We start from the raw sequence: 19,173 nt of genomic DNA on the forward strand, positions 1-19,173 counted from the left end.
ACATAATGTTCTTGAAATGACGAAACTCTGAAAAGGGAGAACAGATCAGTGTTACCAGGAGTTGGGAGAGGGTAGGCACGTGGCTATAGCTATGAAAGGACAGCATAAGAGATTCTTGTGGTGATGGAGTAATAGGAAAATATATTGAGAGTTTAAAAGTTATCATAAAAATATTATCTTCTCAGCCTGATACAAATATATTTAAAAACTTGAATGATGTGTGATTTTCTATGAAAATATAAAATTTCCAGAATTTGTTGAGATGCTCCAGAAGGCATAGATAATCTAAATAAACTAATTACCATGAAAGAGATAGAGATATTGCCAATAATATTAACAACCCCTCCTCCCAATAATACTTTCTTGGATTGATTTCACAAAGGTCTTCTACCAAATATTTAAAGACTGGCTAATTCTAGTGCTGTATATGTCATTCCAGAGCGTGGTCAAAGAATGAAGGCTTCCAGATTCTTCAAAAAGACAAGTGTAACATTATTTGCAGATGCTGGTATACTTGAGAAATCCTAGAAAATACATTGGGAAAAAAAACCCCTGTTATATATAATATGGGAATTCAGGAAGCGACTGGAAACAAAATTAATATTAAAAAAATCAAAGGCCTTCTTTTATATGTAAAATAACCAGTTAAAAGATGTAAATGGAAAATCTCATAACAGCATTAGAAAAGATAAGGAACTTGGAATTAAATGTAACAAAAAATGAGCAAAATCTATATGAAGAAACTTAAAAACCTACTGAGGGACACAAAATACATGAATGAGTGGAAAGGAACCACCTGTACCTGAATAGAAAGGTAATGTTAACAACAAGCTAATAAAGATAATGTCAACAAAAACAACACATCTACTGAACTCTTATTATTTATCCTATTCTAAGCACTTTACCTCCACTGACTCCCTTAATCCTCACAGAACCCTGTGAGATAGGCAGAGGAAGAAACAGGCACGGTGAAGTTAAGTGGCAGTTACACAGCTAGTAAGTGGGATTTACCATTTAACCTCTTAAATTTACATTTAACCTCTGTGCAACATTGTCTGAAATTTCTCTTAATTAACTTGAAAAAATTGAGATGTAATTCATATACCATAAAATTCACCATATTAAAGTGTCCAGTTTAATAGTTTTTAGTATATTCAAAAACTTGTGCAACCACCACGACTATTTAATTTCAGAATATTTTCATCACCACCAAAATAAATCCTGTACCTGGTAACAGTCATTCCCCATTCCTCCATCCCTCATTCTCTGGCAACTATCATCTACTCTCTGTCTCTAAGGATTTGTCTGTTCTGGACATTTCATATAAATGGAATGATATATGTGGCCTTTTGTGACTGGCTTCTTTCACGTAGGATATTGTTTGTAAGGTTCATTCATGTTGTAGCATATATCACTACCTCATTCTTTTTTATGGTTTAATAATATGCCATTGTATAGATATACAACATTTTATTTATCTGTTCTTCAGTTGATAGACATTGGATTATTTAAATTTTTTGGCTACGATGAATAATGCTGCGATGAACATTTGTGTACAAGTTTTAGTATGAACATGCGTTTACATTTCTCTTGAATAGATACCCATGAGTGGATTTGCTGGGTCATATGACTACTTTATGTTTAACTTTCTGAGGAACTGCCAGACTATTTTTCAAAGTGGCCACACCATTTTACACTTGTTATTTTTATTATCGCTCTCCTAGTTGGTTTGAAGTGGTATATCATTGTGGTTTTAGTTGACATTTCCCTAATCTCTAATGCATCTTCTCACGTGCTTATTGGATATTCATTTATCTTTTTTGGAGTAGTGTCCATTCAAATTTGTTGCCCTTTTAATTGGGTTGTTTGTATTTTTGTTGTTGAGTTGTGGGAGTTCTTTATGTGTTCTGTATATTAAATCATCATCAGATAGGATTTATGAATATTTTCTCCCATTCTGTAGATTGTCTGTTCACTATCTTGGTAATGTTCTTTGTTGCACAAAAGTTCTTAATTTTGATAAAGGTCAATATATTTGTTTTTTTCTTCCCTTAACTTTTGAAGGATAGTTTTGCAGATAAAAAAATTGTTTGACAATTTCTTTTTCTGTTATCACACTGAATATATTATTCCACTGCCTTCTTGCCTCCATGGTTTCTGATGAGAGATCAGCTGTTAATCTACTGAGGATAGCTTGTATGTGATGAGTCACTTCTCTCTTGCTGTTTTTAAGATTCTCTCTTTGTTTTTGGCTTTCATCAGTTTGATCATGATTTATCTAGGTGTGGATCTCTATAAGTCTAGCCTATGTGGAGTTCATTGAGCTTCTTGGACGTGTAGATTCAGGTTTTTAATCAAATTTTGGAATTTTTTGGACATTATTTCTTCAAATATTCTTTCTGCCCCTTTCTCTTTCTCTTCTCCTTCTGTGTCCCACAGACCTCTGAAACTCTGTTCATTTTTCTTCATTCTTCTTTTTCTCTGTTCCTCAGGCTGGATCATCTTAATCAACCTATCTTCAATTTTGTTAATTCATTCTTTTGCCTGCTGAAGTCCACTGCTGAATCACTCTAGTGAATTTTTCATTTCAGTTGCACTTTGCAACTCCAGATTTCTATTTGGTTCCTTTTTACAGCTTCTATCTCTTTATCGATATTCTCTACTTGATGAGACATCATTCTTATACTTCCCTTTAGTTATTTAGACATGGTTTCCTTTAGCTCTTTGAATATATTTAAAATAAAGTTTTTGTCTCACAAGTCCAGTGTCTGGGCTTCTCAGGGACAGTGTCTACTGGTCGTTTTTTTTGCTATGTATGAATCATACTCTATTATTTCTTTGCATGTTCCATAGTTTATTGTTGAAAACTAAAAACATTTCAAATAATGCTATGTGGCAACTCTGGAAATCAGATTCTTTCTGCCTCCCAGTGTTTGTTGGTTGTAGTGGTTGGTTGCAGTTTGTTGGTTGTAGTAGTTGTTTGTTTACTTAGTGACTTTTTGGAACCCATTCTATGAAGCCTTTATTTTTGTTGTTGTGGTCACTGAAGATACTGCTTGGTTATCTTGATGATGGATTAATGATTGAACAGAGATTTCCTTAAACACCTGGAATCAGCATGTCTCCTGGTCTTTGCCAAGGGCTTCTATGTGCATATTAGGGAACTCTTTCAGAAGCCACCCACATAGTTTACAACTCTGCTTTAGCTTCACTTGCTACTTGTGCATACCTCAAGGTCAATCAGAGGTGAGAGCTTAGGACATTTTCAGGTCTTTTTTTGAGCATCTTTATAGCCTTGTGCATATGCATGGCTGTCTATATTTCCAGAAATATATCTGAGATTTTTGAAGCCCTTATGGGCATTCTCATTCCTCATCTTCCCTTTTCAGCTTTTTGGTTAGTCTATTGTTTGCCCTACCTGTAATCCATTGCCTCAGGCCACTGTGCTTTTAAAAGAGTAAAAATCATCTCCCCTCCCCAGAAACTTTTAGCACTGGGTAAGTTTGAGTGAAGTGGAATAAAGACAAACCTTATGAGCGGAGTCTTCCAGGGAACAACTAAACAGGTAAAATAATGACTTCTCTTTGAGAATGAGGCTTTTAAAAAGCTCAAGCTCTGTTTTGCTCCCTCCAGTCCTGAATGTGGGCTGTAACTTTTCAAGGCCATGCAGCGCTGGAAAGTGGCAGAAGGGACTAGGGTAAGTTAAAGCCAGTAAAGTAAGCTTGTAGCCCTTACTGAGATTCAGCCATTTTCTTGCCTAAATGTTCCCCACATTGCTGCAAGCCTTTGGTTAATATCCAGAGTTCTGAAAAAGTTGCTTCTGAAATTTTTTTTTTGCCAGCCAGCTTTTTCTTTGCTTTCATGAAGGAGAGAACTCTTGGAGGTCCTCCTTCTGCCATTTCACTCTCTTAAATAATTTTTAAATTTAAGAATATTTCTAAAATTTGGATGGGGATGTCCTACAAGTTGGTTTTAGAGTTGACATGGACAAATACACAATCAAAAGTAATTTGAAAGTCCTCAAAAAGTGGAATGATATAAGTGTTAAGACATTAGTACTACCCAGTATTAAGACATATTTTAAAAGTACAGTTATTAAAACAGTGTAGTACTGGCAATTAATAGACCAATGGAACAGAATCAAGAGTGCAGAAGACTATATATATGATAATTTGATATATATATGATAATTTAATATATAATACCAATGACAATGCATATTAGGGAGAAAGAGATATTTAAAACTTACTAACATTAGGAAAAAAATTAAGTTGGATTCTTATGTAACTTCTTACAACAAAATAAGTTCCAGATGTATCAAAGATTTAAACATAAAATGGAAAATCACCAAAATAATGGGACAGTAATCCGTGAGTGAGTAGAACACTCTGGAAGCAACCCAAATACCCATCAAAGTAAAATAGATAAATACATGTGGTATATTCATACATAATAATATACAACAGTGAAAATAAATGAACCATAGCTGTGCGTTGCAACATGCTTCCGTCTCAGAAACAAAATGATAAGTGAGAGAAACAAGACACTAAAGAATATTCTAGAAATCATAGATTATGGTTCCATTCATATGGAGTTAAAAATGGGCAAAATAAACTATATTTTTAGGTATGCATTCAAATGTGGTAAAATTGTAAAGAAGCAAAAGGAAATGATTATTAAAAAATCAAGATGGTGATTACCTCTGGGGTGATAATGGTTATCTCTGGGGTGATGGTGGTACTTTGAAGAGGGAGGGACCAATGGGAAGCTTCTGGGATGATGACAATGTTCTATTTCTTGACTTGGCTAGTGACTATATGAGTGTTTATTTGGTAGTCATTCATTAAACTATTCACATAGGCTCATGAACTTTCCTGTATGACAGTTATATTGCACCACAACAGAAGAAAAATTATAAAGATGACATAGTTTGATGTTTAGTATTTAGCTTTATATCTTGGGCAAAACTTTTGTGTGTGTGTGTGAGGAATATTGACCCTGAGCTAACATCTGTCCCAATCTTCCTCTATTTTGTATGTGGGATGCCACCACAGACTGGCTTGATGAGCAGCATGTAGGTCCTCGGCTGGGATCCCAACCTATGAACCCTGGGCTGCTGAAGTGGAGCATGTAAACATAACCACTATGCAACCAGGCCTACCCCTTGGGCAAATTTTTATTTTGAGGCTATTTATATTTTTTAAGCCTGTCTTCCTAGATTCTTCTAGATTCATAGTTTCTAACATTTAAAGGAATCTCTCTTAAGGGATTCTGCTGTCCACTTTCTAGGGAATGCTACAATATCAGTAATTAAATCATATTAGAGAAACATTATGGAAAGCCATATGATTGAGTGACTGCTACCAAAATGCCATTCCACTGCTTCATGGGGTAAGCCAGGCTCTACATTTCTTCCAGAATAAACTGTATTTCACATCTAGATTTAAATAAAGCTGATTTCCAATCCTGAGCTCATAGGTTTGTATTATTAAGTACTGGGATGGGGATGAAATTTACCTTTCAAGGCTGTTGTGAGAATAAAATAAGGTGATAAATGGTGGCTACTATGGATTTTAATGAAACAAGGAAAATAATAGTATAAATGATTGCTCTAGAACCAGATAATAATATTCTGTTATTGCACAAATTTTAGGGAAAATGGTTTTTAAAAATGGGTTTGATGCGATTGTCTATTTAATCTCATTGTTTGATTTTTTTAATGGATCCTGACCTTTCTTCTCCATATATCCCAGGACATTTGTTTACTCATTTCTCACTAGAGGGAGGCCTTTTCCAGTTGCATTCCTTTTCAGAGGCTTTGTCTTCTGCGTGGGAAATGGACTCCTCCAAGGCTACTACCTGGTTTACTGTGCTGAATATCCTGCTGAGTGGTACACAGACCTACGGTTTAGCGTGGGTAAGTAAACCTGACCACTTCTCACCCACACCCCAGGTAGCACCCCTTCCCACAGTCTAAATCATCATCACCTCTTTTCACCCTATTGCAATAACCTCCCAAAGATTCCATTCTCCCCTTCTCTCACCCTTCCCCCCCGGTCTTTTCTCTATACAGTAGTGCCCCCTCATCCTTGGGGGTTACATTCCAAGACCTCCAGTGGGTGCCTGGAGTCTTGGATATTACTGAACTCTATATATACTATGTTTTTTCTTATACACACATACCTATAATAAAGTTTAGTTTATAAATTAGGCACAGTAAGAGATTAAAAACAAAAAATAATAATAAAGTAGAACAATTATTACAATATACTGTAATAAAAGTTACTGTAGATCTTAGCCACCTCGTCCTATGATTCTTTTCTTTCCTTATTAAGTCGAGAACTTTGACCTTTTCACTTAAAGGAAGCACTTTATTGCTTCTCTTTGGCATATCTGAATTGCCAGCATTACTGTTCATGTGCTTTGGGGCCATTATTAAGTAAACTAAGGGTTACTTGAACACAAGCACTGTGATACCACGATGGTTGATCTGAAAACTTACATAGTATAGATATGCTGGACAAAGGGGTGATTCACATCCTGGGCGGGATGGAGTGGGATGGCATGAGATTTCATCATGCCGCTCAGAATGGCATGCAATTGAAAACTTGGCTCAAACAAAAAATCTAGGGATTATCCTTAATTCCTCTCTTTACATCACAGATCACATTCTCTCCATCAGCTTAGTACTGCAGCCTCTAGCTCCAAAACAGGTGCCAGTTGGGCTCACTTCTCCCTAACAGCACTAACTTCATCCTAGTCTGAACCATGACGACTTCTTGCCCAAACTGCCACAGTGACCTTCAAACTAGACTTCCTCCCTCTGGTCCTGGCTGTCACTAGCCTCTTCTTCTTCATCTTCTTTTTTTTTTTTTGAGGAAGATTAACCCTAAGCTAACATCTGCTGCCAATCCTCCTCTTTTTGCTGAGGAAGATTTGACCTGAGCTAACACCTGTGCCCATCTTCCTCTATTTTATATGTGGGATGCCTGCCACAGCATGGCTTGCTAAGCAGGTCTGCGCCTGGAATGGGCACCGGTGAAGCCTTGGCTGCTGAAATGGAGCTTGGGAACTTAACCGCTCCTCCACCAGGCTGGCACACTAGCCCCTTCTCCACACGCAGTCAGAGGGAACATTTGAAAACACAAACGACCAGAGGATTAGCTGTATGAATGCTGATGCATGCACACAATGGAGTATTCTGGAGCCATAAAAACAAACAAACATAATAAAATAAAAACAAGGAAGATCTTTGTGTGCTCTTATGGAGACATCTCCAGAACATGTGCTTAAATAAAAATAAATTAAGCGTAAACAGTGTAGATAGTATGCTACTTTTTATGGGATAAAAGGAAAATGTGTGTGTAAAATTGGAAAAGGAAATCTTACAAGGATGGTGTGAGACTTACAGGTTACCTGTAGGGTTAGGGGTAAAGAGAATGGGATGATGGACAGAGCTTTATTTTAATGTAATTCTCTCCTTTGGATCATGAAACTTCAAAACTTAGTTGGAAAAAGTCCCTAAAATTGAGAATAAATAAATGAATGTACCTGTTTGTTAAACTGGTAATGTAACCACACAGGAAACTGATTTATGCCAGTTTATAGGAAACACAGAGAATGAAGAAATAAGTAAAATGCCACCATGAGCAAGTAAGCCAAAATTCCCAAGGAGGGGCATTCTGAGGAACAACTATCTGGTCTTTCCAAGAAGTCAATGTCCTGAAAAACAAATAAACAAAAAGGCAGGGGTCTGGGCTAGATTAAAAGATCCTAAAGGGATATAATGACCTGAGGCCAGGTGTGCTCCTATATTGACCTTAGTTCTCATAAACCAGCTATAAGAGGGGTTTTGGGGACATCTGAGGAAATTGGAATATGGTCTAGATATTACATAAGATGAAAATCTGGAAGGATACACACTAAGGTGTTTATTGGTGGTAATTTCTAGGTGGTAGGAATAAAGTGTCTTTGTTTTCTTATTTTTGCTAATTGTTTAATCTTCCACATAATGTATATACTTCTTCTGTAATTATAAAAAACCGGAGATCAGATCTTATTTCTCCCCTGCTTAACACCTGCCAATGGCTTCCTTTACACTTAAAAATCCAAACACCTCATCAAGGCCTATGATGCTTGATGTGATTTTTTGCTTATTATTCTACCTGTCTGTCCTCACTTTCCGTTCTATCTTAAAGCTTCAACTGCCCCAGCCTTCCTTCTGTTTCTCAGACACACTAGACCTGTTCTAGCCTCAGGGCCTTTGCACCTGTCGGTTCCTCCACTAGGTTGCTCTCCATCAGATCTTTGCATTCTCTTTGTTCAAATCACAGGACAAATGCCCAGTCTTCAGAAAAGCGTTCGCTATCCACCTCATCTAAACTAGAAACACCTCCTCCCCACCCCAATTCACTTTGTATCTTGTTATCCTACTTTGATTTTCTGCTCTGCAGTAATATTAAATTATTTTAATTCAGTCCTGTGTTCCTCCACTAAAATGTAAGCTTCGTGAGAACAGACATCTTGACTGTTTTTCTCACTACTGTATCCCTGGTGTTTAGGACAGTGTTTAGTATATGCTAAGCCCTCAATATATGTTAGTTGAATAAATGAATGAATGAATGAACACATGACTGAGTCTCATACCTTCCTTGTGAGATAGGTACTGTTAGAATCTACATTTTACAGATGAGAAAACTGATGCTGAGAGAGGTTAAGTGACTTGTCCAAGGACACACAGACATCTTTTCCAAGGTTCCTGCTTTGTCCACTGCTGTGCATGCTATCCCCCCTCCCTCTCTCTACCCCCGACCCCCACCATTGGTGTCCCTCCTCAGTTTCCCTTTCTTCCAGGCCAATGATCATTTGACAAGATCAAAAATCATTGTTTCATATCACAACTTATGAGGTGAGAGTAGATCTGAAAGTTTTTAGTTCAACTGTTCTTGCTTTTTGCCTCTTGTATTTGCTCAGCACAAATACACTTCTTTGAGAGGTGAGATTGGGCACCTATGTGGAATAGTGAGTGTTTCTGGGCTGTAATGATGCCCATTGGGATGTAAGACCTAGCATCCCTGATCCTGGCTCCCCTCACCTCAGACCAGAGCCCTTTGTGTACCAGTGGACGGGGAAGGAGAGTGCGTATGTGAACGGGCAGTGGTGGAAACCAGTTTGCTGGTGCCAAGCTCTCCAATGTAGCTCACATTACTTTCATGAGAATGGGTGTATCAATCAAGAATGTTCTCAGCAACAAGTCACAAAAAACCAACTCATAGAGGCTTAAATAATTAAGAATTTATATTTCTTGCATAACAAGAATATCCAAAGATAGGTGGCTTCTGCATTCTTTTAGTTGCTTACTGATGTCATTAAGATCCCAGGAACTTTCCATCTTTCTGCTCATCTTTCTGGTCCTCATGATAGTCACTTCATGATTGGAAGACAGTGCTACAGCTCAAGGCATCATGCCTGGCAATGAAGGAGGAGGGAGGCAGTAGAGACACTAGTGCCATCTACCCTTTTATCAGAAAAACAAAAGATTTCCGAGGAAGCCCCTAGAAGACTTCCCTTTACATCCTCTTGGCAGAAGTAGGTCACATGACCACTTTCCAGTCTTCCAGCCTCTATAGCATGGGATGGCAAAAGAGAAGGTCTTGGAATTAGATGTTGAGTTTGCCAACCACAGTTTGATTATTTTGTGAATGAGCCCAAAGCTTGCTATTTACTCATTCATTTATTTGTTTATTTACTTATTTTTTTATTTAAGTGCTGGACAATGGTGTTGTCTCCCTTTCTCTCCTCTCTCACCTTCCTGCATCACATGACACTATGCAATTTCAGTCTTTTGGTCTTTGAAGCAGCATGGCCCTTCTACCAAAATTTGGGACCATGGCTAATTGCCCCCCACTTTTTTCCCCATATCTTAGTACTAATCTTAGAATTAAAATTAAATGCCCTTTTCTTCATTGTTAGAAAAAAGCTTAGCTTATGAGAAAAACACCAAAATCAGGATAGCTCTTTAACTTCTCTCTCTCTTCTTTCCCAAGGTGTCTTCTTATTTCTCTTGGGAATGGGAATCAACATTCATAGTGACTATATATTGCGGCAGCTCAGAAAGCCTGGAGAAATCATCTATAAAATTCCACAAGGTAATATCTCCCTACCCTCCAGATTCCCTCTCTCCTTGGGAACCTGCCCCATGGATTGTGCTATGAGTAACAAATGGAGAGGGGACAGTGAGGTCACAAATGACACAACATATCCCGATTTGCCCCTGACTTCTCCTCCACATCCCATCCTACCCCACAACACATTTGCATTTCTGATCTGCACCTGGAAGTCCAAGAGAGGTCCAAGAGCCCTCAGGAAGGTGCAAGATCACAATACCCTGAAGGTGGGGGAAATGTGAGGCTTAGGGAAGCGTGGAAATAGGCTGCCACCTAGTTGCAGTAAATAAGATTATCATGTGCTGTATTAAGGTTCTCCAGAGAAACCAATGGGATATGGATATAGATGTTATAGATAAAGATATAAATACATAAAGAGATTTAATATAAGGAATTGGATCACATGATTATGGAAGCTGAGAAGTCCCATGATCTGCCATCCGAAAGTTGGAGACCCAAGAGAGCAGGTGATGTAAGTTCCAGTCTGAGTACAGGAGAAGACTGAGGTCCCAGCTTGAAGACAATCAGGCAGAGAGAGTGAATTCTCCCTTGCTCCATATTTTGGTTCTATTCAGGCCTTCAGTGGATTGGACAAGGCCCACCCATGCTGGGGACGGCAATCTTCTTTGCTCAGTCTATTAATTCACATGTTTATCTCATCTAGAAACACCATCGTGGACACACCAGAAATAATGTTTAACCAAATATCTAGGTACCCCATGGCCCAGTCAAGTTGACACAAAAAATTAACCATCATGTATACACAGAGTGTCAATCCTTCCTAGGTTAGCAAATAAAGCTGAATCGTGCGTGGACAACAATTCGTCCCCTCCCACTGATCTAGGCTGATCTAGTGAGTAGCCATGGGTAGTACTTGTGTATTTACTGCCAGTTATACATTCATAAAGGGTTGGAGAACCATATTTACCTAATCAAAAATTAAGATGGGAGGTCTTATAATACAAGTGCATTTTCAGAGTTAAAGACACAGAATATTTGAAACCCTAACCATTCCTAAGGAACCAGGGTGTGAAGTTGACAAATATAAGCAGTGGGAGTGAGCCAGTCCAAGTAACCCTTCAATATTTTTGGGTGGGTATTTGTGTAGGTCAATGGCCTCTACCCTTTTCGATGTAAATACATTTTATTTACATTAAAAAAGTTTCCTGAATTACAACATGGTGTTAATGCAGGTTAATATCCACTGATTAAGGAAATAATGACAAAGCTACTATGAATTCAGTAACATGTTTAAATGAATTTAAATGTTGCTAACATCCTAACAGTATCTACTTCAAACAAAAATAACACTATATGTTGAGATATACCACTTGCTTTATTCGTAGACAATTTATAGACCCTTTACAATAGGTCGGCGGTTCCTCCTGGGGTCTGGGGAATCACAGATTGGGAACTGCTGATGTGAAGTTATCTTTAAGAAAGATCAGTTTAAAGGATTCTGATTTTTTAAATCTTTACTCAGTAACTAGACAAATAAAGAAAAACAGAGAAAGCTCTTGAAAGACTGCTTTTCTAAGAAAAGCTCTTAGAGACTATAAAAACAAAATATTCTTTACATAATTATGAAAAGAAAATATTTGCTTTGAGTGAAACTTTCCCAGTTTAGTGTGGGGCAGAAAGTGTGAATGTAGATATATTTGCTCTCATTAGAAATGTGCTGATTTCTAGACATACTTTTGAGGTCAGAAATACTTGGTTGGATATAAAAGTAAACCTTTAAAATTCGTAGAAGCCAGCCAGAAACACATGGCTGTCTAGAAGCTCAGTAGAAGCAGACCTCCAGGAGGGCAAAGGCTTGCAGCTCCCACTCCCTGCTATAAACGTGAACAGACCCCACTGCTTTGCAGAGGCGGGAGGGCAAATGCTGAAAGAGAGTTCGTTACTTCTCCCGTCAGTTCAGGTTGATCACTTTCACGTAGTGTGCTGTTTCACTTGGTGTGACTGTGAACATGAAAGATGCTGACTGGCCATGTGGGTGTCCAGGCAAGGAGTGGGCAGGTTAGAGGTGACCTGGAAACGTTACTATAACAAAGCAAAAACCAGACCTCCTGCATCTCATCCTTGTCCTGTCCAGAGCCAGTGGTTCAGTGGGTAGAGCAGTGGGTAGAGATCTGGATGGGGCCCATCAAGCAGTTGGGGCCACTCCTCAGGCTTCCAGGATGTTCTGAGGGCAACAGGCTGCTGTTGCTTTGTTTTATTTCCTACCCAAGAATATTCCACCAGACTTCAATGGCTGTGAAGGGAGTCTCCAGCCCAACCTTTGTTCTATCTGTCTTTGTGTATTTTGGAATAAAGCAGAGGGGTTTTAATGTCACAATGATCCAGTTCGTTGATTGACTTGTCGATTCTTCTGCACGCAGGTGGCTTGTTCACCTATGTTTCGGGAGCCAATTTCCTTGGTGAAATCATTGAATGGAGCGGCTATGCACTGGCCTCTTGGTCCCTCCCAGCACTTGCATTTGCATTTTTCTCACTTTGTTTCCTTGGGCTGCGAGCTTTTCACCACCATAGGTAAACTTGTCAAAGTGGCAGCATGCACGTAGCTTTCTTCTCCAAAAAGGCTTTTAGTGCACTGGGTCAGATGTAGAAACCTAAGACATTTATTTTTATAAGGTAAGGTTACAATAATCTGGACTGGTAAGTTCTGACTTCTTGGGCTTTCACCGAAGTTGGAATTTAGCTGGATGAAAGTAGCAGTAGCAATGTTTTTCTATAAACAAAAATAAAGCTGTGTAGACATAGGCACCCGAGGTGACTTGGGAAGGCACTGTGCCACCTTGCTGAAGAAGGCTTCCCAGCGAGAAGTACCTTGGTCCACATGAGTTAGTTGACCCAGCCTCTGTGCCCTCCTAGCAGGCTCACCTGGCCATGGCTTCTGGTTGGCAGTGGGCTATACATAAGAGTCAAGAGGTACAAGAAGTAACTTCCATTTCCAAGCTTCAAGTTACTTATGCCACATTTCTTAAAGTGTGTTCCATGGACACCACTTTCTAAAGGTTCACAGATAATTCTGAGGTACAGCCAGGATAGAGAACCACTGGGGAAAAGCACTAGCCCCATGCCTGGTGTGGCTGTTATTTTTAATTCTAAACTTGGTGCTAACAGTTCAGGTAGTCACAGAGCCCTGGCAAGTCCAGGATTATTTTTCCAAGATCTGTGTAATAACCAGGGCTTATTTTGGTACCCCCTCCTTCCCATATCCCCACCTTCCATAAATCATAGCCAGGTCATTGCTAGCCTCCTGGGAAGGTAGGGTGAGCAATTACTTGTGTGGTGCCAGTTCAATACTGTCCCATCACCTGGGGAATGCCAGGAAGTGCAGGGGTTTAGGACCTTTCCTCTGAAGGTCTAGCCTAAAGCCTTCCTAACTCTCACCTCTCTCCCAAAACCCCCACCTGGGATGGGGTACAGAAGAGCTAACTAAAAGTCTCACTGGAAGAAAAAGGGTAACATACTAATTTTTATCAGGCTTTAGATGTGAATTTCAGATCTTTTCTATGAAATGCCTTTTGTGGCTGGAGGAAAGAGAAAGCCAGTGATTACTGGAGACAGAGAGAGAGAGAGACTATCCCAAGGGGTAACGGACTTGGAACTAGGACTGAAAGGAGCATTGTAAGCTCCTGCATAGGGATTGTAGTCCAGCTAATGATTAATTTCATAATTTTGAAGGTTAAACTAAGCATGGGTTCTTCTCCTCAGAGTGGAGTTTACACAGAGACCTGTCAGAAATGAATGAAGCAGCACCTCTCCTCATGAGCTATTCCTGCTACCTCCTGGACTTGGTGTCAAAGGGCAGCAGAGGGTCCCCAGCCTGTTAGAGAGTCAGTATAACATTTCTCCCCATGTCAGGCAGGGTCTGCTGCCCACCAGAGGCAGAGAGGGTGTGGGGGAGGAAAGGGCATCATCTAGCAGTTGGAGGGACCCTGAGAAGGGAGGACTCAACTGGGCTTGGTCAGTGGAGGGACAGCAGTTCCACCAGAGGGTTCCAGCTGGAGCAACAACAAAATCCAAACTGAGGCCCTATCTTGTATGTCAGGCTGCTCCAGAGGGAGGGCCTGAGGGCGTCTTTCTCTAGGGCTACCTGGGCCTTGTGGGAGGCAGCTCAGCAGACCTCTCAAATCACAGCACCGAAAGTCGGCCACCTCTTGTAATATGTTATTACTATTTGTCCCCAGTTCAAATTAAGGTGCTTTAACAGAGTGTGTCATCTTGATTATAACTGGAGAGCTACCAGCTTCAACGAGTTAAGAGGACAGCCTGGTCACTTAAGGAGAAAGCCTTTTCCCAAGATGTATTAGTCATCCAGAGCTGCTGAAACAGATGACCACAAGCTGAGTGGCTTAAAACAACACAAACTTACCCTCTAACAGTTCTGGGGCAGGAGTCTGAAACCAAGCTGTGGGCAGGGCCGTGCTCTCTCAAGGCTCTGGGGAAGACTCCTTCCTCGCCTCCTCTGAGCTTCTGGTGGTGGCTGGCAATCCTTGGTGTCCATGGCTTGTAGCTGCATCACTCCATCTCTGCCTCTGTCTTCACATGGTCTCATCTGTGTGCCTCTTACCTTAGTAAATTACATCCACAATGACCCTGTTTCCAAAGTAAGGTCGCATTCTTAGGTACTAGGGGTTATGACTTCAGCATCTATTTTGGGAGGACACAGTTCAACCCCTAATACAAGGTGAAGTTTTCTTGGCATTCCTAGGCTCATGGGGATATTTTCCTGGGAACATTGCCAGTTTTCTCAGGTTAACCCTGCCCATGGTCTTTGGGGTCTCTGGCTCACTGAATTTCTCAACAGAATCCGTTGAGTACTTCTTTCTGCATATCTTATTTTTTTTTTTATTATGGTAAAGCATACATTACATAAAATTTACCATTTTATTTCTCAACACAAGAACCTTCAACATTGATAAGAGATAGGATGCAGGAGGGGGAGAAGATGGACAGATGGCCATCTGGAAGAGTCAGGCCCTGGAGAACTGCAGGTTGATTTGTAACAGGGATTTCAGACTCAGCAAACGTCAACTGTTGACCACTGCTTGATTATATTCATAACTATTCCTTTCTTGTATTTTAGGTTCTACCTCAAGATGTTTGAGGACTACCCCAAATCTCGGAAAGCCCTCATTCCATTCATCTTTTAAAGAAACTAAGTGAAAAAAGAACAGCTCTCACAATACTGTTGAAAACCATCAAGCTGCTGAACTTGTAACTTTTAAGAGTTTGAATGACCACAAAGAAAAAGGCATGACTCTGAATGGCTACAGAGAGAGCGAATAAGTGATTTACAACAGACACTGCAAACTTGTATATTCTTGGAAACTGGTGGAAATATCCAAATAACGAGGGAGTATCAAGTAAGGGGGACTAGTGAGTAAGAGCGTGTGCTTCTTGCCTTAACGAGGCATCACTGACGGTGACAGTGGAGCACATCAGAAGCACCCAGCAGCTCTTCTCTTCTGGATGTCTTCATCACGGTCCTCAGGATCTGGTCAGGAAGGCATCTCCCAGGGTGCCTGGAACCTCAGTCTTCAAAGTTCCCAAGGGCACAGGCAGAAACCTGCGACTGGAGGGACACCTCTGGCTCGGACAGTGTTTACACATAGCTTGATCTTCTTTTTTTACATTCAAAGTTTCCAAAATTTAAAAATTAGCAGGTTTCTACATTCCAGTGTCGTTTAGAAAGTTGGAGGATCTGGGCCCATGGAGCCTGCTAAGAATGGAGCCTGGTCAGCTAGGATGCATTAGTCTGCAGCCTCTGTGGAGGGCTCACCCTGGCGTGGGTGCTGGGACGTCGAGCTCTCTAAGGAAGGGGCAGAACACTCGTGATCAGAATGTTGGAAAATATTCGTCTCCTCAGGCCTCGGTTTGTGGCAAATGTTGGTAATACTTGGCAAGCCCTTTTGAGTAATGGGCACCAGTTTCCTCAGATGAGATGCTCAGTACAGAAATTCACTACATAAGACACATAGGACACTCGAAAGATCTGAGAAGGATGTAGATCACTGACGAAGGCAACTTGTAATCATATAAATAAGTGTTTTGCTGTTTATTAAATGCGTCTCGAATCATGGATATTAAGTAATTTTGTTTGAATTAAAAGATCCTTGGACTCATGAAAATTGTTATAAGGTGTTGGGCTGTATCTTTCCCCCGTTTTTCCTGTTTCTTTTCAGTGTTGCTTACTTTTTTCTCTTCTGTCTTCATTTTGCCAACTTGAAATGAGGGGCTCTGAGCTGAAAATATAAGAGAAATATGACTTATAGAGCATCTCCACCACAGCTCAGAACTCCAGGCAGGTGCCATAAAGGTGCAGGAGAATGTGCTGAGGCTGGACGCCGCCCCAGTGTCCAGGAAGACAGCGTGGAAACACACTCAGTGAAATAAATCTTAAGGTATAGCTTGGGCTCTGTGAAATAAAAGGCTTCCAGTTCTATGGCATTGAAAATTGCTCTTATGAAATCATTTATCTTATTACCATATAAAACATCTGGGCCAGTCCTTGAAATGGAATAAGTGCTCAATAAATGGCAGCTATCATTTGCCCAGTTTGTGCAATTTCAGGACAAAACTGCTACTCAGCAATTGCACTCTTTGCCACTAGAGGGTGCTCTCTAGATTTTTACTTCGGCCAACTCTGATTTAATAAGGTGACTTACATATTTGGAAATTAAAAAAACTCTGTTGTCATTTCAAGTTGACATGATTCTTAATTTAAATATAGTGTAGAATAAACTTTGTGTAATCTCAAATCTTCCCTTGATAGCTGAGGTATTCTCAGTGCTCTGGGGCCATTGTTTTCAATCTGTTTTCTCTGTGTAGGGTTAGATTGTGTATGCAGATTGAATAGAACAAAGGTCTGAAGGCCTGCTCATCCCTATACATATTTCCCTTTTCTCCTAAAACTAGAATGCAAAAAAAAAAAAAAGATTAATTCAGGTCTCCTTGGAGTGGTTTTTTAGATTTGGGGCTAAAATGTGACAGTGGCTTAGCTAACGAGATACTCTTGCTCTTGCTGAAACTTTTACAGAGGGAATGTCTTCCCCCTGATCTTCTGGAAGATGTAGTGTTTTGTTTTCTGAATTTAAAAGCCGAAGCACATTTAAGACATCAGCCAGTCCCACTCCTTCATATTATAGATGGAGACACTGAGACCCACAGTGTTAAAATGCCTCCCAAGGTCACATGGCTGGTCAGAGCAGCCACCTTATCTTGTCCTTTGGTCTTTTTTCCTTTTGAAGGCACAGCAGGCTTTTTTTATAAGAGAGATCCAGCTGAGCCTACACAGATGAGTGTGAATCTAAGGCCTGAACACACTCATTCACTCAACAATCATTTATTGAGTGTTTATAATATGAAAAACAGTAAGGAGTAGGAAGATACTGTTGAATTGGTCATGATTCTTACCCTTTAGGGGCTGCCATTTAGATCTTTGAAAAATTCATGCAGGAGAAAAATAGCCAGAGCTTAAGCGCTGAGCCACAATTCAGATGGCCACCGATTATCATGCCCGCTGCGTGGAATCTGTTTCCATCGCTCTGTGGGGAGAATCATGCTGATGCCCTTATCATGGGCCTATTTGATAAAATGAAAGAGTAGTAGAGAACTCGGTGTGGCAGAGATGACATTGTGTTCAGTATGGAAAAGGTTTCAAGTCACAAATTCCCCTTATCCCGAACACTTACCGTCACAAGGAGCAATGCTGGCTCTGCTGCATCCTGAATGAGAAAAGACCCGTAACAAGAAGTTTGCAATTAAACACTGATTTAGGTGGTTCAAACCCTTTCAGGAATGAATAAATAAACCTATGATTTTACCACCCTGTAGTTTTGCAATAGCTGCCTTGACTGTTTGTGGTAACCTCATGGCAATCTCACCAAGAAGCAATTGCGAAAGCTCTTGGCACGTGAAGGAAAGAACTCATCAAGAGTCATTTTCTTTCTTGCCTGGGCTTCTGATTCTCTAATAGGTTGTGGGCTGAGGTCCAGGCATGGCAAATAAGCAGGGTAACAATAAATGTAAAGCAAAACCTTCTAGAGGAGGCTGCTGATTGTTTTATGGCATCTCCATTATTCCATGAAAAAAGAAAGAGGCATGGTGCCAGATGGTAATGTGGGTACTTGGAGGATTCAATAGCCATTGAGTGGATTTCATTTCTAGATAAGACATTTGCTCATTTTCTCTATAAGTCCACTGAGCTGCGATCTTAAAAGGTTCTATGTTATTTGTATTGTGTCTCATTTCTTCCCACCAACCACAGCTTGGGATTTGGATGAATGAAATACATTGTTGGAGAAGGTTAAATTATGTATTAAACTGTGTTAGTTTCATTTGTCCTAACGTTTTTGGGCTCAGGGTTTGGCTTTGCTCTGTGTAGTCAGAGTCTTGGTGAAGGATATCCAATATCCTCTCCCACATGGCAGGCTGGCTGGGAAGAGGAGAAGAACAGAGAAGGAAAGTGGAGAAAAGTAAGGAGTTATGTGGGAGAAACAGGGGTGGCATGGGGTAGAGCTGGCAATGACGTGAGGCAAAGGACCTCTTCCTGACAGAGTGGGCTTCCCTTTTCCGTGTGTCCACGTTGCAGAACCCTCATCCTTTCCTTATCCTCCTGGGGAGGGAAGTCCCTCTGAGAGAAGAGAATAAGCTCTTCTTAGAGCTCCTTTTTCAAAAGGCAAGAAGCTGAGTTTCTTTAAACACAAGCCATATGGCTGTGCCTCACAATAAATAATTTAATTCTATTTGTATCCACTCACCTCATAAACATGGTTTTAAGCCTGTGCAGCAGTGACACTTGTGAGAAAGAGGTGGAGGAATTGTTCCGAGAAGCATGTGGCAGCATCCAAATTCTGTGATGCCCATGGGGAGATGAGAGCATCCAGAGGAATGAGCCAACATCAGGGTCATCCCTTTTCATGGGATTTGTTTTCCTGTACTGCAGAGGCCCCAAAACAAGGATCCTTCTTTATAGGAATGCATTTTTTTCAGCATT

The 19,173-nt window shown here is 40.2% G+C and overlaps 1 protein-coding gene across 2 annotated transcripts in view; it reads left to right on the top strand.

The window, feature by feature from the left end:
- The window catches only part of SRD5A2 (steroid 5 alpha-reductase 2), a 48,451-nt gene extending 31,353 nt beyond the window's left edge, over positions 1-17,098 (top strand). The window contains exons 2-5 of one of the 2 annotated variants that reach the window (XM_014866418.3): positions 5,754-5,917; positions 10,047-10,148; positions 12,548-12,698; positions 15,262-17,098. In XM_014866418.3, coding sequence (XP_014721904.1) covers positions 5,754-5,917; positions 10,047-10,148; positions 12,548-12,698; positions 15,262-15,328 — 484 coding nt within the window. In that variant the 3' untranslated portion in view covers positions 15,329-17,098. The remainder of the gene's footprint in view (positions 1-5,753; positions 5,918-10,046; positions 10,149-12,547; positions 12,699-15,261) is intronic. The other variant, XM_070512312.1, reaches the window with a different exon arrangement.
- Positions 17,099-19,173: the final 2,075 nt, after the last annotated feature.

The sequence above is a fragment of the Equus asinus genome, chromosome 6 (genome assembly GCF_041296235.1).
Source record: "Equus asinus isolate D_3611 breed Donkey chromosome 6, EquAss-T2T_v2, whole genome shotgun sequence".
In the NCBI taxonomy this organism is placed as follows: Eukaryota; Metazoa; Chordata; class Mammalia; order Perissodactyla; family Equidae; genus Equus; species Equus asinus.